Consider the following 23,672-nt stretch of genomic DNA (forward strand, 5'->3'; position numbering starts at 1 on the left):
TAATAGTTAGCAAGCTGTTTTCCCTGGAAAACATTAACACTTACAAGCAATAAAGGAAGGCAAATGAAAAGCTATGCCAAAGTGGCTGCACTGGGAGGGTTTGTGTCACATAACCTAATAAAAACCATAAACTGATGCAAAATCAATTCACATCTCAAATAATACATACAAAACTTTCCAAAGGATTACAAATAAAAGCTGCTCTTCAGATTAATAAATTTTTATTTTCTCCTTAAGTTGTGGAACTATTTTTTCAGATCAAAAAAATTTGAGTTGCCAGAATATTTTGCATTTTTGCATTAATTAAATAACACATAAGAACCAAGGAGAACATAATGTTTTCCTATTTCAGGCTGAGGTTTATTCAGGCATCATTCAGACTGCACTAGTAGACTTGGGCCAAAGTATTCTTCACATTTTCACAGAGGCTGGCTGGTGACATGTACATTATGAAAAAAAGAAGACTAAGCAGATAACCATGTCAGATAAATACATTCCACTCCCTCAAAGTGAACTTGCAGACACAATTACATTCTCTTTTCCCTCTCCAAAGGCTTCCCACTCCTTTGGTTGTGCCACAAGAACAGAACATTTCTTGTCACTTCAGTCCTTACTACATCTCCCTGTACCTCCCTAGACATTTTTGTTCCTTCTACCACACAACTTTTTCAGAAACATGATGTCTTCTACTGCTAACACTCTTCTGTTCCCAGGTAACATCTCTTGCCTCCACAACTCCCAGGTCACTTGGATAACTCATTTGGGCCACCCAAAATTAGTGAGCTGTCCCTCAGTTCTGAGGATGCTGCTGCCCTTCACTACTTCTTCCACGTCACCTCTTTCCTCTAAAATATTTCACCAATCTTCAGTTTTTAACTTCCTTTTCTAAATTTCTCCCACATTTTTTGTTAGAATTCTAGAATGAACACAATGACAATGAACACTTTAAACTCAGGAACGTGGCTGAGCAGTGTATTTAAATGTTGAAGTGCTAAAAATACTGCAATTCTCCTTTGTACAGAATTATTCAGTGTACTGCTCCTCTTTCCAAGCCCTCCTTATCACCTTCTCCAGAAGAACAAAACCAATGGCAAGTTTATTATCCTGAATATGGATTTTAATTCTTGTCAAAGCACTTTGTCCCTTGGCCATCCTCTACACCTGCTCTTGGCCCCTCTGCTCCAAAGGCCCTGGGCACACCCCTGCCTCCTGTGGCCCAGGTCTGTAGTGCCAGATTTAAGCTGGGAACAATTATAACATGCTGATAATGATCATCATAATTAATCTACGGAGCCTTGAACATATTCGAATTTCAAAGGTCAGCAATTTGCACCCGTGGCCCTCGGGTTTTCAAGTTTCTTCTGAAAGGAGAAGATACCAGAAAAGGAACTTGTATTTCACTGTTGAGAATCCATAATTTATTTGGGCTTTGTTTTTTAAACTACACTGGATTTTAAATAGTAATACAAAACAAAACAAACAAACAAACAAAGCCATAGCAGAACACAGGTAGAAGCTGAATGAACTCCCTCTCCCAAAGTGACAAAGGTTAAACTCTTAATATCAACTACAAAATGAGGTTTATCAAATAGACTAAAAAAAAACCAAAAAAAAACCAAAACAAAAAAAAAAAAAAACACCAAACCAAAGAAAACCACTAAAAAAATTGAGCTTTATGGACATGCACAACAATCTTTTCATTCCCAGGCAGCACAGTAACTGTGCAAATGAGGGTGGATATTATTGATGTAGAAAGACAGAACTCATCTTTGCAGTTTTATTCATACTTTACTCCTAGTGTTTTATGTGAAGTATCACACAGGACGTTATCTCCATTTAACAAAGAAAGCTGGGAAATTCATTTAGGGATTTATTAAGTGTCAACCAGATCAGTACATCTTGCACATAAGTGAGATACATGCTGAAATACTTTAAAGAAGGTTAAAAAACAAGTAAATTATTTTTGCTTTATTTGTTTGCTATGTTAGCTGCACTTGCTGCAGAGATGGCTGTACATTGCAGTGCACCTACCTGCCTCTTACAGCCCACATTTCTTCAATGCCTTTTATCCCTATCAGTGGGGAAAAATGGATTTGGAAATTACAGCTGGGCTATCATTCAGAAGTATCAAATAACAACTGTAAAAAAATTACTTTTAACATGACATGAGCATAAATATAACACAGAATCATAAAAGGGATCTTAGAGATAATTTATTTTCAACATCCCTGCTGTGGGCAGGGACACCTTCCACCAGACCAGGTTGTTTAAGCCCCATCCAGCCTGGCCTTGAACACTCCCAGGAATGGGGCAGCCACAGCTGCTCTGGGCACCCTGTGCCAAGCCCTCAGTTTCCTCACTGTTAAGAATTTTTTAATAGCTAATCTAATCCCACCCTCTTGCAGGCAGTTACCTGGAAGATATATTATCAAAATACTGGTAACACCTTAAAATCAACACTATCTTTATGGCAATGAAGAGTGCTAATGTTCAAAGTTCACATGGAGACTTTACAGTAGGAAAAAAAACAATGTACTAGGCAAGCCTGCCTTTTAATTCCATTATTCCTGCAAAACCATATTTTTTTAAACATGCAAATACAATTACCACAACACTACTACAAGATCAGAAAGTACTACTTTTAGAATACTGAATATATTTTCTGAAATGACAAAAAAAAAATCTCAGTCTTAAAAGGAAAGCTAAACTGTTCAACTGCAAAAATATAGAACGAGAGAAGCAATCTAGAAAAAGCATCAAATCAGAATACTGAAGATGTGAACATACTATTTTAAAGTAGAAAAAAACTAAAGACAGAATTGTAGAATGATAAAATGATAGAATGGTTTGGGGGTTGGAAGGGGCCTTAAAATACATCCAGTTCCAATACCCCTGCATAGGCAGGGACACCTTTCACTAGACCAGGTTGCTCAGAGCCAGAGCAACAGAAGTAATTGTTTGATACTAAACTCTGAATTCCAGCAACTAAAACACAACATAAAAGAAATTAAAATATATAACAAAAATTAATTTGGATGGTCATGAGTATTTAAAGCTTATGTGGATTTTAATTAAGTTCCCTAAGACAAAAATAGGGATGGTAAAGCAGGGAATACTCACTTGGAAATCTGTCCTGTGTGCACCTCCAGCCACTGATTTCCTGTATGATTTTTGAGCAAATTTCAGAATTTATGAAACTTTTTTTTTTTCAAGAACTAAAAGAGGAGTGATACTGTCCTTCCTGCAAGTATCAGAAGAAGGAAATCCAAATATGTGGATCAAAAACCCACTGGAATTCTAATCTGTTCTTTGATGCTGACACTGCAGAAGGTTTGCGGATAACTGTCATTTACTTTAAAAGAGAAAAAAAAATAAACAAAAAAAAAAGTAAATACTCCACAAATAATAAACCCTAGCAATGCACAGGGGAAGTGCAATTTTATACTTGAAGCAAATGTTGCAAAAGGAGAAATTCAGAGTTAGTGATGAGAGGCAGAGTGACATTTATAGCATTAAATACTAAGTATTGTACATTTAGACAGGGAACAAATTTACTTGAACCATGGGAAACACTCCCATTCACTTCCATGTATAAACCCAGCCATGACCAAGCTAGCTCTTCAACACTTACCTTTTCACATTTTGAAACAAGGTCTGACTGGGATAGTTGACTTGCTAAAAGAGAGTCTTCTGTTTATTGGTATTTTCTAACTGTGAAAGGATACGAGGAGTTCCCTCTGTCCTGCACACCAGGTAGAGACAGGCAGCGATGACGTGGGTCCTCTTTCTGCCCCGCGTCAGATGTTTGCTCACAGCCATCTTGAAAAAATTAAAGGCAGTATCCAGACAATGCTGATTGAGTTGCAGCTGGTTTCCCAAGTGGTGAATCTGACGCTTCCCTAGGAAAATTAACAAGGAAAACAACAGCTTAACAACTATGCTGTTAACGTGTTTTTAGGCTGGGGTCTTTTAGTGTTGGGGTGATTTTTTTAAGACAAAATTAAGGAGGCAGATTTTGGATTTCATCTCTTTGTGAAATACAATGACCTCTCAAGTTTCAGGAACTATTCAGCCTGAACTGCTCAGAACAAAAAAAAAAAAAAAAAAAAAAAAAAAGCCTTGTTTTGTTTTGGACTGCTAAAATTGAAACACATGCAATCAATGAACTCTGGAAAACTAAGCCACAAACATCAGTCCCACAGAGGATCCAAGCCATAGCCAAGACTTCTCAGACAAAAGATTATGCCCCTCTCCCTTAGAATCACTTGCCAATTAGCACTTGATCAGCTGCAGCCAAAAACCAGAGGTCATGATGTGTTTGACACTGACGTTTTTGCTGCAGCTCTCCAAGAAGGGATGGAGTTTGCTGTTCCTCTGACCACAAATGAAGTCCACAAGGACAGAGCTCTGCTCCTGCCTTGCCCATGATCCCAGTGAAGGGAGGCACTTCCTTCCTCCAAACACGTTCACACCCCAGCCTTCATTTGAGGCTTGTCTGCCAGACTACTTAGATTAGCCTGTGGCTTCAGGAAACAAATGTGCCTTCACCCTTAAATAAAACAATAAAAAGAAAAAAAGTGTGTTTGGGATGATTCATGGCAGGAAGTGGTCCAGCTGCTGGGACAGATGCGGGAAGCCAGGTCCAGCCCGTCCCCACAGCCCCAGCTTCAGAAGGATGTGCTGAAAAGACAGCTTAAGAAAAAGATGGGGGAAGTCATGAGGAAAACAGAGCACTCAAGTTCCTCAGCATACGGGGTCAGACAGCACATCAAGAAAAATCCTTTAATTCAATGTGCCGGGCAGATGTTTCCAGCACATGTATTTACAGGAAACCCTCATCTGCTCCCTTCAGACATGTCAGGAGCAGCTTGTGGAGGGGCACAAAGGTGCCTGCCATGCCCAGCACTGCTCACAGGAGGCAATGGCAACCACACAATGCTTCCCAGAACACCACCAGCTCCTGCACAAACCCACCTTAATTTAACGCAAACCCCTAACCATCATCACTAATGCCACGGCAAAAAAGCTTCACCTCTGAGCACCCTTTTGCCAAAGATGTTGGTTTTAACAAGAAGTGGCTCCAGCCAGGCAGCTGGGGCCAGTGGGACTCCAGCCAAACAGGAGCTGCCACAAAGCAGCAGCTTCTCCTTCCTGCACACGTGGCAATTGCTGCACTCACCACCAAGATATCCTTTAAGGCACATGGGTCAACCAGGTGTGACATGTTTGGACAGTGAAGTAAGAGCAGAGGAAGGATCCATCACCCTCCAAGGGAGGTGTGGGAATGATAAGCTCCTCAAGGGTAATCCAAAGCCCAGCAGGTGAGCAGCTTTTCCACTGCCATCAGCAGGCCCTGGACTGGCACTCACCAGCCTTGAATACAAATACCACATCTTCCTAAAATTAAGGTACTAACTAGCACCTGGTCTTTCCAGAATTTTACGTCACTCTCTACAGTCTGTATGCTGCTTCTTCTGTCCCTAAGAAAAAAATCAGTTTATACTTATTTGGGGGGAGAAAAAAAATGCACTTGAGTACTAAAAACTCATTTTGCAGTGGCAGCAAACCAGCTTCCCTTCAAAAACAAAGAACACACCAAAAGAGGAAAAAAAGAATAACATAGAGGAAGATACTTGAAATTAATTTCTTTCATAAGCTATTTTCAGCACTGAGCTGTTCCCATCCCCAAGCTACCATTAATATTCTGAGTATTTAACCTTTTCCTAATTTCAAATGTTAAAATATAATTAATTCATCATAATCCATCCTAAGAAAACAGTATGCTGGTTTGAGTAATACATGCTCTTTTAGCTGAACTCTTCATCCACCATCAATATTTTAAAGTAGAATTACTTTAGGGGTAATTGTCTACTTAAAAAATACCAAAGAGATCTAAGAGAAAGGTACTTGTCTACTTAGGAAATGCTACTGAATGCTTTACTCAGCCTTCTACAGACCAGAGAAGGTTTTAATTCTGTGTTCTAGGACTCCCTCAAGCTGCCCTGTGGTATTATATCAGTCATACAGTCTGTGGAAAAACAAGACAACTGTTACACTGCTGCTTATCTCCAAAATGAACAACTTAATTCAGGACAAGAATCATCCTAGAAATTATGTGTATCTTGATGACTAACTTGGTATTGTCCTTATTTGTGAAAAGAGAGAAAGAAATGTACTGCTTACAGCATCATCTAAGACAAACATTTACATTCTGCAACCAGTCTCCTATTTACTAAAGAAAGATCAAAAGCTTTGTTGTTTCCCCATCACCACCTCCACCCCTTGAATTTAACATGACAACAAAATTCTATTTTTCTGGTATCTTATGTAAGACTAAGAAAAAAAAATACCTGGAAAAGTTAGCATTAGCAACTGTGCTTCTAGCGTTCTCCACAGGAAACTTCAAGATACCCTTCACTCCTTCTGGTTCCTTCACAGATTCAAGAATGCATTTCACAAAGCCCAAGAAAAGGCAGGTATCAGCTAGATGGCTGTCACCCAGTACTGCAGTACACAACCAAGCCATTGTAGAGTGCCCTCACCCTAGTCAGATGACAACCAAATGTATGTCATTTTGTGACTTTCAACCTTTTCTGCCTAGCTGGCCAACCTGACATTTCCAGAGCTGAAAAATGTGCCTCTGTAATGTTTTATTTAACTATAAATACAGTGATTAATCTGTTGGTATCTGAAGAGCAGATGTTCATACATAGAGAAACTGAGCTTTAAGAAAACAACTGATCAAAATAAACTCTCTATCCAATGCTTCAGTTACTGCTTACAAACAAGAATAGAGTCCACATACTCATTCATACTGCCAGTGCTCAACATGAGAAGTCCCCAGAAGTGAGCAGTGGCAGCCACAAGCCCTGCTAAGCATTGGGATGCTGCTCCCCCAGCAGCAGGGTCAGTGCAGGGAGGAGCAGCTGAGCAGCTGCAAGCTCCAGGGCTGGGAAGATGAGCAATTCCCTCCAGCAGACCTACAGCACTGCATTATGGCCCTCAGCCCTTGAGCATCCTCCCACTCCCACTGCTCCCTGCTAGCTGGGTGGCATTTCAGAACCTTGCATTTGCTGTTTCCCTCCTGTCCCCACCTTTGCTGTGACTGCCACTCTCACCGTGTGCTCCCAGTGAGCTGCAGGGATGCAGCAAGCCTGAGCATCTGAGCATCTCAGCCAAAACAGTGGGAATATCCAACAACACAGTGCAGTTTATTAGCAATCTGCTCCACTCAGTGTTCACCTGATTCCATCACAGTGTTACAAACTCCAATGAATTGAGATTCTCTACTGGATGGAAAAGAACTGATACACCTTTAAACCCTATCATGATCTGGGTTACAGAACACTCACAACAACACCTTCCTGACTCTCTTATCCATTTTATCCCGCAGGACAGCTTTTAAAAAAGTTTCAATGTGACCCTGCTCTAAAAACCTGCAGCTACTATCTCAGTACAATAAAGCAATATCATCACGTGGAACAGCCAGAATTAATTATTGCTTTTTTTTTCTGAATTGCTATGTAGAAGCACAAATTATAAGACAAAATATATAGGGGTAAAACAAGTCTCTTAGTAGATGCATCTTTTATTAGTAACTTGCAATAAGCATTGTCTCTTTTGGGCCTTACAGGTTTCTGACAGATGCTGGGATTCTTTTTTTAAACAAGAAATAGCACCTTTGAGGTCAAAGCTTACACTTCATGCTGCCCTTGCAATTTAGTGATGGCAAGAAAATTGGTATCTAAGTACCTTTGGGAGAAGGGCAGGGAACAGTGTCTTTTTAAAAAGGCAGGACAAGCCCAACAGCAAGGTTTCAAAAATTCTCCCCTGTCCCTCACCAGTATAAAGCAATAAATTTCCTTTTACAGAGCAAAAGAACAAAAGTCTAGAAACTACAGAAATTTTGCAATGCACAGAGCACGCATCACGCAATTCCCATTTATTTCTCAAAGGCTCATCATACCATCGGGTGGAGGGGGAGGCAGGGGGAGAAGTGAGAGGAAGAGAGAAGTTTGCACTTCTGTAATCAACACACAAAATCAAGTTCCCAGGCTACCAAGTAGTAAAGTTTATCACGCTCCTGAATCTGCAGCAAAAAACAAAAGGCTCTTTTCAGCTCTTAATTCCAAGCCTACTAAAAAAAAAAGTGTTTCTACCCATCTACTCCCAGCATGCTGAAAGAAACACCATCATCTTCTCATCCCATGCCAACCTCAATGCTTTGAACTGGCACAGCAGACCTGAAGTGACAAGTTCACATAGGACCACAGAACACTACTGTCCTTTTATTTCAGATAATTTCCATTCTTTTGACAGAGGAAACTGTGGTTATTACAAAACAAAATGCGTAGGCCAGAAATCACTGTCAAAAAAAAAATAGATTTGCAGAATATCTTGGTTCTATTAAATGCTTACACAAGAGACAGTTGAAAGCAAAACTGAAGCTTAAGTTATAATAGAAGCTAAGTAGAAAAGGAGGGAAAATCAGACATTTTCTTTACAAGCAATTTTCTTTCTTTTATGATCTCGTTACTACAGAAACATCTTGTTCTCTTCCCCTATGGAAGAGGAATCATACCTTTTTTTGGACCCCTTAAAAGTCAGTAATGTCAAGCAGCTACAGCTCTACCTTACTCTTATCTGGCTTCTGCCTGCTCATCTGCAGCCCTCCCTTCAGTCTGACAGAGGCTGTGACACTGCTATTTCATATATTTGCCAGGATGAATCATAAGTTTCTAGGGAAATAACAGGCAGTACAAAGCCAGAGCCTAAATGAATTGTTATTACGATACTAAAGTGCATCATCAAAATCCAGGCACATGGATTTTCCCCCCTTTCTGCAATTTGCTCCAGGGGCCCTGAAAACAAGTGCTACCTGAAGCAGGGAACAGAGTCATGTTAACAGCACTAATCCTTCTTTTGCAAAAAGGATTGTTATGGTAACAAACACTAGATTCTATTAAAAGAAACATTTCAGATGGTTTTCACTTGGATATTCATTTCCAGCATTTGAATTGCTTTACCAACTGAATTTTATGTGCAGATTTTGTTCTGCATTTGGGGTTTCATCCCTTTTCTTTCTTTGAAAAGGCTGCCCAAAAGGACTCCAAAAAAAGGGGAAAAAGAGCAGTTTTTATGTGTGAGCATCCCTGCATGCTTTGTCACATCCTTCAATTTCAGCAATTCCCAGCTCAAAGCCTGAATGAATTTCCTGCTCTTTGCTCTATGCCAGGCTTCTATGTTATTTGTATTACAAATCAGTAAAACAAACAAACAAAGGCACAAAAGGGGCAGATCAGTGGGACTACACTCATGAAGGCTGGTCCCAGCAGCCTAATCAAGGGGAGAGTCCTGTGATCAAAGACAAGAACACATTTAAAGGGAGGGAAGTGAGGCTGCAGGGCTCAACCGAGCATTTCCAGCCACACATGCAATACTGGGAGCAAGGAACAGCTTCATCCCTGGCAGCCTGTAAGGAAAAAGGCCAGGGAGCAGTAAAAGTAGCAGCACAGCAGGACACTGCAGCAGTGCTGACCCAGCACAATAACAAGTTTAATTTTATCAAGGTTAGCTAAGAGTTATTCCCAGTAACACCTAATTGCCCGTGAGGAAAGTGATGACCACGCTGGCCTTGTGCCCACGCTCTGCCTGGCTCCAAATCCTTATCCTGCCATCTGCTTGTGGGGGTGCACCCCACATCCCAAACCCAGCTCTTCCACACAAGAGCTCCCCATTCCCCTATGGGATGTGTCAGTCCCCAGGCTGAGCAACCTGGAGCCCGGGAACACTTGGCCCTGCTCTGATGGATGCATCCCAGTGCCCGTGTCACCAGGCAGAGCTGCTCCAGGGCTGCCCAAGGGTACACTCTGTTCTGTTATCTCAGCAGAATGAAACGGCTCCTGGCCCTTTCCCTGAGATATTTCACCAACTGTGCCAGCAAAACTGTTTGTGGCAATGAACAGAAAACCAAACCAGTAAACTGACCTGTGTTAAAAAAAACCTTGTGAAATAAAAAAGACTTAATCCAGACCTGTTTACTGAAGGATTGATGCCTCCTCTTTATCTCTGTATGACCAGACCCAGACTAGCTGAGTGCAGAGACCTGTATTCAATTTCTCTGCCTGCTGACAACAATCCAACCCATCCATTCTGCCTCCCATGAGAGCGCCCCATCTACCAGGTGCAGGTCCCTTCTGTCCTGGTAAAGCCCTTCCAGAGCACATCAAAGGCTCATTCACTCATTCAGCTAAAGAGAACAACCATGCATCTTTAAGATTAATGTCTTAAAAATTCAGATGGTGGTCACTGCTGCAACCACTTTTTAAATATTTGATACCAAGCTACTTTTCTTTCACTCAGAAAATTTGCTGTTAACATCTTTTCTCAGCACTTCCCTGTACTTCTTTAAGTATTCATTCCCTCAAAATTGGCCCTTGTATTCCATTAATGCCAAAACAGGCCTGCAAAGCACCCACACAACTTCTCCCACCCCTCCTCCTCAAGCACATTTTCTATTCCCTGATCCTATGATACCACTCCCTCTTTGCACATACAGCAACGGTCCATTTGAATTAATTTGTTTTAACCACTCTGAAAAATCTGGCATCACAAGTGGTTCCTCTGATTTTCTGCATGCAGTTCCTGGAATTCTGCTTCCCTCACAGGTGGCACTTCTCCTACTGCCATTTCATTCCCATTATCCATCTAACTGCTACCCACGCTTCAACAACAGACTAGAAGCCATTCAGCTGATGCAGGGGCTGCATTTAACCTATTGCTAATCTTGCCCATCATCCTCAAGACAGCAGCTTGCTCATTTCTTAACCCTGCTTAATTATTCTTTTCAGCACAGCTCAAGAACTGCTTGCTCATAAAGTCCTTACTGAACTTCATTTATGGTGTCATGTTGGAAAACCACAGTCAATGCTGACATTAAAAGAAAACAAAAGCAAGAAAACCCCAACAAAACCCTTATCTGTTGAGTCACCAGCACTGAAAGAATTGGATCACAACTGTTTTAAGAGAAGCTCAAGCCCAACTGTTCCTGCAGACAGCGTTCCCACCTCCAATGTGACATTTACATGGCCATACACTAACACAGATGAGGGAATTTGCTGTGCTGAAAATCAACCCAAACAACGAAAAAAGCTGAATTTTCATTTGGACCAGCTCCCTCACGTAACTCAACCAGCAGCCTCGCAAGCCCTAACGGCGGCAGAATGTGGCAGGGGCGAGGAGGAATCCTGTCAGCAGCCACATACACGTGGATCAACTTAAAGAAATGTGAGACTGAAGCCTAAATGGGTCAAAGAGAAAAGTACACACCATCCCTACGCTTCCTCCTGCTTCCCTGCTACTGCTGCCAGCCCTCCCTGCTCCTCCTGTGCAAGGCAGCTTGCACAAAGTCTGATTACCACAGTTTAAACAAATGCTATCGAGCTCATTAGTTATTTGTCTATTAGAATGATTCAGGTCATTTCAGATTCATTTTGGAAGAAAGCAAATATGGGCTTTTTTTATATCCAAAAGTTTAGCTAACTGAACTTTTTTTACTCACAGAAGATTTGCAGCTGTTTCAAAGTTGAAACAGCTGGAAAGCTGCACTACTGGCAAGAACTGTGAGCACATGTATGATTAATGTAGCATAACCCTTACCTGTCTCACATTAAGGGAATTGGAAAGAAAAAATTTAAATACCAGGAACTTTCAGACAGTGGTAGCTTTTGGACATGCAAGATTTCCTTCTGAAAGCACCACCAGTTAGGCCTTGCTTTTATCTTCCTCTGTATTGTTTGGCCAGTGATTTTTTTTTTTTTTAGATTACATTTTAAAGGACAGTTTTTCTTAGAGATTTTTCTATATATGTATATATGTAAACCTTTTCCCTTCCACTGATCAATTACCAGTTGTTACTCTTGTCACAACAAGGAATTGAACATTTCTGCTGTCACACAGCATTACTGCTGATCCAAACACTACCTTCAACCACCCAAAATCATTTTTACATCACTGCAAGAAAAATAAAGAAAAATATTTTCTCATCACATAATCTGACAGTTTTAAAAAAAATCATTTTCAAAAGTTTTAAAAACCTGCAATTCTAGCATTTTGAGAATGATAGAACCTATTTCAACGTACCTTTTACAACATAAAAAACATTTAACTAACAAAAAACTGTCATCAATCTACCCAGCTGGAAAAATCCATGAATACAGCACAATATAGGAGAAAAATCCCAAAAGTTATCAAAACCTTTAAAACAAAACCAAAACGAAGAGTGAACACAAAGGGCTCCATTGCTGCAGTGGAAAACTTTGCAGAGGCGAGCAGCATATAAATCAGTGCAGTGTTATCTGCTCCCTGACAGGCAGCTCTGCTGCCTTCCCTGCAGAGTGAAAGCTGACAGGAGCCATTTCTCAGCCCTGCCAACGCCACGGAGCCGACAGGAGCCCCGGGAGTCACAGAGCAGTCTCAGGGAGCAGGAGGATGCAGGGGCTGATGGCATCCCCTGCCAGAACTGCCACTGAGACCAAGGGACAGGGACAGGAGCAGAAGTAATTGAGTTACCACAGCTGAACAATTACCACTTCCCAGCTGCACTGCAGCAGCCATTAGATAAGGTCACACATACTAAGATTGTCTAAAAAAAACCAACAAAACCAACCTTCCTGTTTAATCCATATTCCCTGCTATTAAAGCCAGTCCAGCCTTTCCCTTTTCCTGCCAAGAGGCCCCTGTATATCCCTGTGAATCTTCCCTACTTTCCTTGTCCACCTTTAACACTCACCTTTTATAACATGTCTGAGAATTTACTTGTCCTCTGACACATGCAGAACAATTCTCCTCTCCTAGAGTTCAGCCCTGCTCCTCTGCACACCAGTTGTTCTGTCAAAATAAAACTGTCAGTGCTAAGTTATTTCCACTCTCCATCATCCAACTGTGCAGGCAGGAAGGACCAAACAGACAGACACTAATACCCACTCTGCTCTCAGCCTCTACTTAAGGTTGCTGCTGCTTCCTCAGGACTGAAAAAGGCCTGAGAGCCCAAAGCTACTTTCAGGCTCTGATTTCCATTGTGGGGTTTGTTTTTTGGGCTTTGAGGTTTTCTTTCCTTTCTCTTCCCCTGTAATTCACATACACATCCAACAAAGGGCACTCTCTCCACATCCAGACCCTACCCAGCTGGCAGTCAAAGAAGATGACACAGTCATTTCCTAAGTAAAAATTTCATAAATATAAACTAATTGGCAAATTTCTTAAATCATCAAAACACATGGAAATACAATGAGAAGATATTAAGGTAGAAGGATGCAGAGAGAAGTAGTTGAGGGGGTGAAGAAAAAGAGGGAGTTATTAAAGATATCAAAGGGATAAGAGATAAAACATGATCTAAAAATGGAAGCAGAAAGAGAGAACTGAAATCAAGCAGGGAAAGGCACCGAGCTGTTACAAAGGAAGAAAGACTGTATTAGGTTAATACTTATTTAAGGTATTTTTATATGAAGCTGACGAGTGGTCAAATACTTATTCCTTTATATAGAAGGGATAAGAAACCTGGCAGTTAGGTAAGACAGCATCAATCTTTATCCAGGCTGCAGCTGAAGAATTAAATTCTGCCCTTAGCTTGTCCCTGGCAGCTGAGTCCATCAGCTACAGCATTCATGCAAGCAGAGTGATTGTGCAGGGGCTGCTCTCCTCTAGCACCACAAACGGCCTATTTAGATCAAAGCTACAGCTGCCCCTGGTAATTGCACCTCTGTCCTGCCCAGAGATGACAGAAGACATTATGGATAGGGCTTCAGCCTCTATTTTGCATTTCCTTCCCTTTTAAACTAAGCATAACTGAAGGTTGCCACACATCTCAGCTAAACCATGCATGAATCCGTGATGCCATTTATCAAGCCAGTCTCTTGTGGCACCTACTTCAGCCTGGAGTTGGAAAGAGATTTATGTTCAAAGACAGAATGCACATATTTCAGGAACAGCCTTGTATTTCTTTAAACAATAACATTTGTATAACTAAGATGTACAGACTGTTTCAGTAAGGAATTAAAACTACGATGCCATTTACATATTTCTAGTGAGCCAACACGGCTCTCTTAGAAAGTATTTGGCATATCTGAATAATATTTATCTGTATGTTTGTGATGCCTTCCATTTATATGAGGCTACAATTTATGTATGGGATGTCATACATCAACAACTGTTTGGGATGAGGAAATTCTCACCAGACTTTGTTCTTCTCCTCTGGAGCCCTGATCACCCTAGAATAAAAGATTAAGAGCATGGCTGGGAAATAGGGGGTGGAAGTTTAAAGACCCAGAGTTTGAACTTAGAACCTCCACCTAATTATCAGACATGATTTATTAAGAGAAAAGCAGAAGATCACTAGATCTCTGGAAGATGAGGGAAGTTTAAGCCATAAATAGATATAAGCATGAGTTCATGCTTACGGGCTAATAACATGAAATTAAAGGAAAATATAAGCACTATGTTAACAGGACCTTACAACAAAACTCACTGGACCTCATAATAGTTTCCCAAGGGAACTGGTGGAAACTCCCACTGCTTGGAACATATGAATCCAGTAAGGGCAAAACACAAGAAAAATTCATGATATGGAGTGATGCTATATAAGAGAAATAGGCTAAGATGATTTACTTGGTTAAAGGAAGTTCTTATGCTTTTGCAAAACTGTAACCTTCAGAGAGAGGCTGCTTTGCATGACAGAATCATTCTGTATTCTGAGTGGTCAGAACAAGGGAAAAAATCCCTCCACCCTTTCCTCCCCAAGTGGCCACCACTGCTGACTCTACAACAGCCTTCAGCCTGCTCAGTTTGACCCAGAACAGCACAGAGCCACTGTCAGTCACACAGAACAGCCTGACCTGGACAGCAAAGATCCACCTACTCAAGTTTCTGCCTCTTAAATTCTTTTTCCAGTCACCATTCCATTCCAGTTTTCCTAAATTAAATATTTATTAAGTATTAAATGGCATTCATTATTTATTAAATATTGTATTAACAGCTCATGCCACCAAAAGAACCCAAAAAATCTCAACATTTGCTCATGCAACAAAATCTGAGAAATTTTCTCCATAACCAAATCCTCAGATACCAAACCCCAGATACTTTGCTCTTCTAGATAATCCACTTACCTCCTGTGTGCCAGTCCTTAGTAGTTAAAGGAAATTTTAGGTAAGCACAATTACATTTTTCTGTTCTTTATGTGCTGAACCTCAAAGATCAATTACAAAAGGGCTTTTTTTGTGCAGCCTGACTCCAAGATAGGATGTGAGATCATCCATTAAACATACATATCCAAGACTAGATGCATTATTAATTCTTTTTCCTCTAGGTAATATGGTATGGTGAAAAATAGCTACCAGAGAACATACTGACTACTAAAGACTTAAACAGAAATCAGTGGATTTATGTGATGATTGCTATGTAGCATCCTAACGGATCTCATTCAAGGAGACATGGATTCTTCTCCCCTGATACTGCCACTGCTCCTACAGGATGCTCAGCACAAGAAAGAGTATTGATTGCAGCAAACCCCCAAAATAGTTCTGAGACCAGCTGAGAGAATGATCTATCTGAATTTAATATTGCCCGGGTCTGACTACAGACAGGTCTAAATTTCACAGCATTTTCTGATTGGTGAAATCGTGTTTAGAAATATTTTTTTTTAAGTGAGATGACTATAAAACGAACCTGCCTCAGCATTTCAATCAGACAGGTGCTGTGAACACCAAAATGAGCTTTTTCTTTGACTTTGTGGAGCTGTAATCAAAGAAGCTGCCCTAAGGAATCGCTTAACATCAGCATCATCTTGTACCTAACTAACATATTGCCTCAATGCAGTCCACAGAGTAAATTCTATTTACTGACCTATTCCAAGATCCACAAAAATAAACAAACACTTCAATCAGCTGCCTGCCTCAGACCTGTTTATGCTACAAGCAGTTCCTCACTGAAGGCCTCAGAAGTTCTATTGCTACATTAATCAGCCTCAAGGACCATGTTCTCCCTCTGCAGAACAATTATAATCTGGCCCTTCCTACCTTTTGAATTTTACTTGAGTGTTATGAAAAGCAGACAGGCTGATGAAATTCTGCCTGGCTTTGTGCAAGATAACCTTACATCCAGGTATCCGTGTCCCTGGCAGCTACAAAAGCAACAGGACACACCCAAGTTCACATTTCTCTATGGTCAAATGCCATCTTACAGCACTGTCCTACAAGAAGCATAGGTGCTGCTTTGTTTAACCCAGCTTTTATTATCTTAAGCACTCAATTCCTACTGAAAGCCGTGCCCCTATGCATGGGAAGCTGAACTTGGTACAACCAAACATTTCTGAGGGCCTCAAATCAACTGTGGTTTTACCCTCTAGTAACAGTGCCTGTTATCATTTTGAAATCAGAGCTTTCAAACTTTAACAACATCTTCTTGCAAGTGGCTGTTATTATGTCATCTCCCTTTTATGCTTTCTACAGACTGAATCAGGAATGGATATGTGACACAAGGATCCTTCTTGGCTTAGCAGGGAACGAGTGCTCCTGGAGGAGATGGAAAACCACACACGATCCCCTGCACTGAGCCATGGAGGCAGGTGACAGCCCTTGACTTCTGCTGCAAAATGCAGAGGACACAATTCATTCCAAATGTACTTTTCTAAGAACTTGATTTTCATTTCCATGTGACTGCTTACATTCCCTTATGCTCCCCTTTTTCTTCTGCTGAAGTTTTCTTAGGATATTGAATTTGGTATGCAATATTCAGTGTCACTGTAATCCCACAGCTTGACTTTGCTGGCATGACAAATCAGTGTTTCTCAGAAATCCAAAACAACCTCAAAGCTTTTTTTCCCCTCTATGTCAAAGACCTTGATCAACATCAAGTTTCCTCTTCTTCTTAAAGCTGGAATCAAACACTGCAATGATCTCAGAATGAAATTTATCGTACATGCCAGATCGAAAAGCAAAGAGCAATGTTGGGGGTAACAAACTACCCACACATGCAGTAGGAAAACTGTGTACCTGATGGCAAAAAGAGCATCTGAGCACCACTGTAATCCTGCAAAATGAACTTTTTTTTCTATTCCCAGTTCCCCCAGATCTACAGTAGAGTGCAAACTACCCTTGAGGAGACCATGTGCCATCAATGCATGGTGGACTCACCATGGACAGAGAACACAAAGAGACAGAAGTATGTTTATGATCCACAGGATGTCTAACAACTTTATTTTGGCCAAAGCTACAGATACCCATTTGCTCTCAAGAAAGAAGCTGGCAGCAAGCAAGAGTTAACTCTTAGTATAGGGCCAGCTGGAATAACACAGACCACTCAGACAACAAACGTCACCTCACAAGCACCCTGGATTTGTTCCAAAAATCACTTGAAAAGTGGTATTCTTTCTTGACACACTCAAGGACTGATTCAGCTTGCACCAGAAGCAGTATTTTTTTTTCCTAGTGCTTGTCAGGAACCATAGTTTCTAAATCTACTTTGAGATGCCTTTGAATAGTCTCAAGATACACATTTTTCCCACAGTATCACTAAGCAACCTTGTAAATTATTTTCCTTGTATTTAATTTTAAAAACAAGACTTCATGTAGCTAAATATGTCAGATTATTTCCCCACCTCCTACCTTCTAAAAAGAAGAAACCTTTAGATATAGAATTTTTTTTAAGGTGGAAAGGGAGTGCATTTGCAAAGCTAGTCACCCACATTAGTACTGCCGTGAAATCACAAGATTTCTGCTGACATTCAATAATTTTATTTCTAGCTGTTTTCCCTGAGCTTTCACAATGAGGGAGCAAGCAAACAAAACACCTGCTTGGATTTGGCAAGTTGCATGGGGCTCAGGATAATAAGGCAACCCCTCTAAAATCTCTTAATTTATAGATGCTGATTTGCTGACAATAGGAGGACAGCTTCATCCTCACCTTTGAAAATGAGGATGAATTTGGATTAGCAAATTGTGAGGATTCATCTCACATTTAAAATGGAGGCTGGTAATTAGAGAGGAGTGAATGATAAATTAAGAGCTATTAGTGATTTACTGCATTTTCAAATAAAGTCTGTTTTCCTCTCTTCACTCCACAGCAAATGCAGAGTAAAAAGCAGGAGAGGACACACAAAAACCTCAGCCTGAAGACTAGATTCAACTGGACCAGCTAGGCCTGTACTTTGCATCATTTTATTTTTTTTGTAAGAGTACTTTCCCTATCCTTCTTGGATTAGAAGAAATCTACTTTTTTCTTTCCTAATAAATCAGGTAAAATAGCAGAGGATGAAGCTGCTGGGGATAGTTGAAAGGGGAAGTCCAACATCCCCCCCTATCCATCCCATCACCACCCCTGGCACCAGCTCCCAGTGCTCTGAAGATTTTGTGCTGAGACACAACCCAAGGAAAAAAGACAAAGTTCAATTTTCTACAGGCATCAGCCAGAGCAAGAAAGAGAAGTGAGACAAGCCTTGGCAAGAAGTGCAGCCACAAGCCTTGAGTGAAGCTCATCAGCAGCGCACAACTTCTACGCTTTGTCCAAGGTTACAGAAACATCATGGGATCACAGAAGGGTTTGGGATGCAAGGGACCTTAAAGATAATCAAGCTCCAATCCCCGCTCCCATGGGCAGGGACACCAGACCAGGTTGCTCCAACCTGGCCTTGAACACTTCCAGGGGCGGGGGCAGCCACAACATCTCCAAGCAGCATCAGCCACTGTCTCATCACCCTAAAATGGAAGAATTTCTTCCTAATATCTAATCTAGACCTAACCTCCTTCAGCTTAAAGCCATTCCCTCTTGTCCTGTCACTACATGCCAGGAGCAAAGACATCCATCTCCTGATCTAATTTACAAATTGTCTTTTCCCATGTAAAACTATTTCTGTGCATCTGAGCTTGCACACATCTGCACACGTGCCCAATGGAAGCAGGAATGCATCAACTGGCTCTGCCAAACTCTGGAAATAAGTACCAGGATGACTTCTAAGGATGATCACTCATGCTTCAGCACCTGTGCAAACCCATGAGAGTGTGGCTGGAAACCACATTATTTATGTCCCTCTTTTAGACAAGATAATGTGATGCTTTCTAAAAAAGAAGGACATTGAAGGTGGCTTTGTCTTATACATCAAATTTGTGAGGACAGGAAACAAAAAAGCAGCCTCAGGTTCCATAGGTCTATACTGTTACCTAAAAAGCCCTCAAGCCTCAGACCAGACCTAATGACCAGTGTCTGTAGAGCAACCCATTCTCAGAAATTCACCCTAAGTGGATGGACTACAAAGCAAAGTAGCAAATTCATGATTCCTACTGTAAAAATGGACAGAGTGCTTTCCCTGACTACTGATTGATAAGAGCAATCAAATAGCATATCTAAGGTACAATGGAAACACCAATCAATACTTTCTCTCTATGGAATGACAGCCATACAGGAGAAGGTGTGGGTGTAATTCCTGTATATCCTAAGTGATTCCACAAACCCAGAAACTGGAACTGTGATCCTAATCTGTTTTCTTAATATTATGCATTTAATAATATACTACCCAAAAGTACCAATAATCAACTGAATGACATTAGGGCACATAAAGGAAGAGTATACAGCTTTCTTCTAAAAACCCCATTTCTAATTGATTTTATTAAAAATGCATTTATATGCTCATTCACATAATGTAACTTCATAGGGAGTCACACATTTGGATATAATTAGCCACTTGTTTTGTGTCATTCAGTGCTAATGACCTTTCTTTGAAGAAAGATCCATGTTTGATTTTTCTATTGTTCAAACATAAGAGAAGCCTCTTTGGGTTGAAAAGGCAGGAATCCTCTGAACTGACATTAAACACCTAAGCAATCAATGGCCTTTCCAATTAATTTTCACTGTGTTTGTTTGGGACAGCTTTGTTGTAACAGCATGAAGGCTTTAAATCTTGGTGATTAAAGCCATCTTCTAGCTACATACTTGGTGTCCCAAGCAGCAATGCCAAGCAAATACAGCTCCTGCTGGCAGCCAGGGCAGGTTTACACAGCATGGATCAAAACCAGGCTTAAGTATGCTAAACCCAGCTTGCCATACTGGAGCCTGGGTTTGAGGAGACCTTCTCTCTCTGTTTTTTGTGTCATTTGCTTATAATGTCTATTAGAAAAAAAAGTTAAAAGAAAAATCACTGTGTAGGAAAATAATTTCATTCATTTTTCAAGTGTTACATTCTTAATGTAGGAAATTACATCTAAAATTACATCAATAATAACGCCTTCAGGAGGGGTATGCATTTGAGAATTCTTCCCCCCTCCTGCAATTACTTAAACTTCTTTCATTTCTATCTACATGTTTAGCACTACTTAGGTTTAGTCTAAGTAGGACAGCCTAGTATTTAGCTGCTTTTATTTTCCAAAATGATTCAATTATTTGAGTACAAAGAGGGGGAAAACGTCTTCATCTAAAGGAAGAGTTTGCAATTTTAAACTCATGATTCCCCATTCCACATTTAACCATAAACAGTTCTGCAAAGCCTTAGGAAAAAAGCAACTTTCTTTACAACTCTTAATTACTTCACAACTGCTGAGGGGGAAAAAATTACTACATTTTATATGTATGTTGCAAAGTTTTTTTCTAAATAAGAGAAAAAGCATTACATTCACTGAAGATATTGAGAAGAAATTGTGCATTAGGAGCCTGGATTTCTTTTTTTTTAAGAGAGTTCTTTCCACACCAGACTGGAGTTCTTGCCCTTCCAAACTCACCAGGTTAAATTACATCTCATTCATTAAACAGGTTATGTCCAGCTTATGAAGAGACATCACTTTTCAGCATTTCACTTTTGCTAAAACATTCAGTATTTGCATATTACACTCCTTCATTCCTTACTGCAAGCCTTCATAATCTCAGCACCCAAGAAGGAATCACACTGGCTACAGTCCAGACATGGTCCCACACAGCCAGCACCCAACCTCCTAAATTATCCCACAAAACATTTTTACATCAAAGATGGTCATAAACCATGTGAGAGAAAATTCTGCTCTGAGCAGCTCTCACAAGAGCAAAACCAAAATTTTCAGGAAAGGCTCTACTTTTAAGACATGGTTAAAGAAAGAAATTCTCTTTCTCACCACTCCTCCCATGAAATTACACTTGAGTAAGTATGGCAATGGTAGAATTGAAACTTATTTTCCAGGCATGTTTTGAGCAGTGTGTAACAGCACCATCTGGTGATTGAGGCTGTACAGGATTTTGAAAACATCCACAAAGTTAAGGCAAAATCATCAGCACAGAAGAACAGCTTTTAAGTCTGGTTGGGTATAATTTGGCTTTTTTTCCCATTAAAAATACATGCAATTTTTACCAGAAAATGGTAAAATTTTGTGATTCTGTTGAAATATTAATCAAACTCCTCAGACCTAACATCAGCTGACTTCTGATAGTAAGTTAGGAAAACTCTTGTCATAGGAAAACTCAGTTGAGTAAAATACAGTAATTGGTTCAAATGTTTGAGCACATTAGGTTAACCAAATGATTGTTTAAAGGTTTGCTTTGTAGTTCAGACAGATAGAAAAGCCACCTCAGAACCAGAAACAGTCAAGCCTGGGTTAATAAAATATTTGAAAAATATCAAACTGGATGTCATGTATGTTGTATTTTCTAAACTGATTAATATATAAATAGATTAGCATCTTGGTCCTAAAATGCATCACAAATTTTCCTGCTGCTCCATCGAAGCATCACAGAACATCTAATACACATTGCTGGAAAAAATCCTTAAGGATCCTGAAATGAAAATGTGCTCCCCAAAGATGTCATGAGCGACAAGAATTCTATTAGAGCTGAGCATTTCTTCTTCATCACTCCTTTTAAGTTGTGACTAAATTAGCACAGCCTGCACACTCCGGGGTGTGTGCTGGGAGGAGGGAGGGGGAGAAAACGGAAGATATCAAGGCCTGAGGCACTTCAAGCGGAGAGCATCCATCTGCCAGCAGCAGTCAATGAACAGAACATTGCTAAAAAGACTTCCCACTCATATTAAGTCAAGCCAAAAGAACAGAAAACACCTTCCTTCACACTGACTGTGCAGGACTGAACGTAACAAGACAGCGAGTTTTAAATAAATGTTTAAAAAACACTAAGAGAAAAAAGGAGAGAGAGAAGCTCACTGTGCAGCTCTGCGTTCAGCCTCTCGTGCTGCAGAACGGGTTTCAGAGGCTCCTGCTCATCTCTGCGTCACCCACTCCCTCCTCCAATCTCTGGTGGCATGTGGAGGAGTGAAATGATAAAAGGAAAACAAGGGTTGGTTCTGTTTTTTTTCCTTTATTTTGCTTGTGAAACCCAGATCTTTTCACTGCCCCATAAAGAGGTGCATTGCCCAAGCTACAGCCCAGCACATTTGGATGAAGGGGTGGGGAAGGGGCAGCTGAGGGATGGGAAGGGCTGGGACTGAACTGGCTTTGCTGTTACAAGGTGGGCTGGACTCCAGAGCTGCAGGTTCTGAAGGCAAAACCACCCAGAGGAGCTCCCAACCCTTTACACAGCAGCTCCTTCCACCCACAACCTGCACCAAACCAGCACAACCTGCAGGGAGGGCAGCAAAGCCCAGCACTGCAATCACCCAGCTCAAAGAGAACTTGCTCGTGTGCACAGAGCTGCTGTTCAGGCTGGGGCCAGAGTTTGGTTTGGAGGTTTTTGGTGGTTTCTTCTTTTGAGCAGGGGGCTGACAGAGGTCAGTCTGCTAATGAATTTGCTGGTGGTGCTGTACTGGATACAGGAAGCTCCCACTGACACACATTTCACACCTGATACAGAAACCCAGTAGTTTTTGAATTTTTTCTGTTGTTATTTCTACAGAGGTCCAGAAGTTTAATGCTGTGGCCATTATTTCAGAAAAGCAATCTTCCAAAAAATGCAATAGCTCCAAAAGCAAATCACACTTGCAGACCCTCAGGCTTAGGGAATGCTTTCCTGTGCTGACACATCACCAGCACTCCAATTTATTCCACAGAGCAAAACAAAAAGCACTTTCAACACATGACAAGAACTCAGCGCTATCAGAGATCACAGCATTAAAAAGCAACAACAACCTTCCTCCTCTCAGGTTTTGAGCCACAGTGCCTATAAAATGACACAAATACTTCAAAACTCACATTTCAATGATTAAGACAGCCCTATGCCACAAAAGTGACGTACACATTCTTTCATTATCAAGAAAGAAAGCAGCAGTTACAAGGAACTTAAACCAAAGTTATATTACCTGGAGTATTACCTGCTTGTCTGACAACATTGCAAAGTTAAAATGGCTTGATTCAGATGCTTGTTAGAAGAAATCTAGCTCTGAAATTTAAAGATATTACTAGAGGGGGAGGAAGGAGAGAGGCAGTCACCTATTTTCTGCCACACTGTACAAGAAGGAAGACAAACCTATTAATACCCAAGTTCATTTCCTTGTGAATAGTACTATAAAAAGCAAATGTTTTAAAAAACATTAGCCTACTAGGTAAACTATCTTTAACTAAAGAATTGCTCTCAAGAGAAATGACAAGTTTCAATTACCTACACAAGGCTGCAGGGAGATAAATCTCCATCAGTGAATTCCACAAATGGGATCAGTATCATGCTACTCTGTGTCAAAGAGAAACTGTCAAATTTAAGAGACAAATCTGGAAATAAAA

The 23,672-nt window shown here is 40.6% G+C and overlaps 1 protein-coding gene across 1 annotated transcript in view; it reads right to left on the reverse strand.

Annotated features, from left to right (window-relative positions):
* The window catches only part of BRF1 (BRF1 RNA polymerase III transcription initiation factor subunit), a 173,322-nt gene that overhangs the window by 126,695 nt on the left and 22,955 nt on the right, over positions 1 to 23,672 (reverse strand). Inside the window, exon 3 of the mRNA XM_066552916.1 lies at positions 3,726 to 3,899. Within this exon, the coding sequence (XP_066409013.1) occupies positions 3,726 to 3,899 (174 nt within the window). The remainder of the gene's footprint in view (positions 1 to 3,725; positions 3,900 to 23,672) is intronic.

The sequence above is a fragment of the Molothrus aeneus genome, chromosome 6 (assembly GCF_037042795.1).
Source record: "Molothrus aeneus isolate 106 chromosome 6, BPBGC_Maene_1.0, whole genome shotgun sequence".
NCBI classification, from domain to species: Eukaryota; Metazoa; Chordata; class Aves; order Passeriformes; family Icteridae; genus Molothrus; species Molothrus aeneus.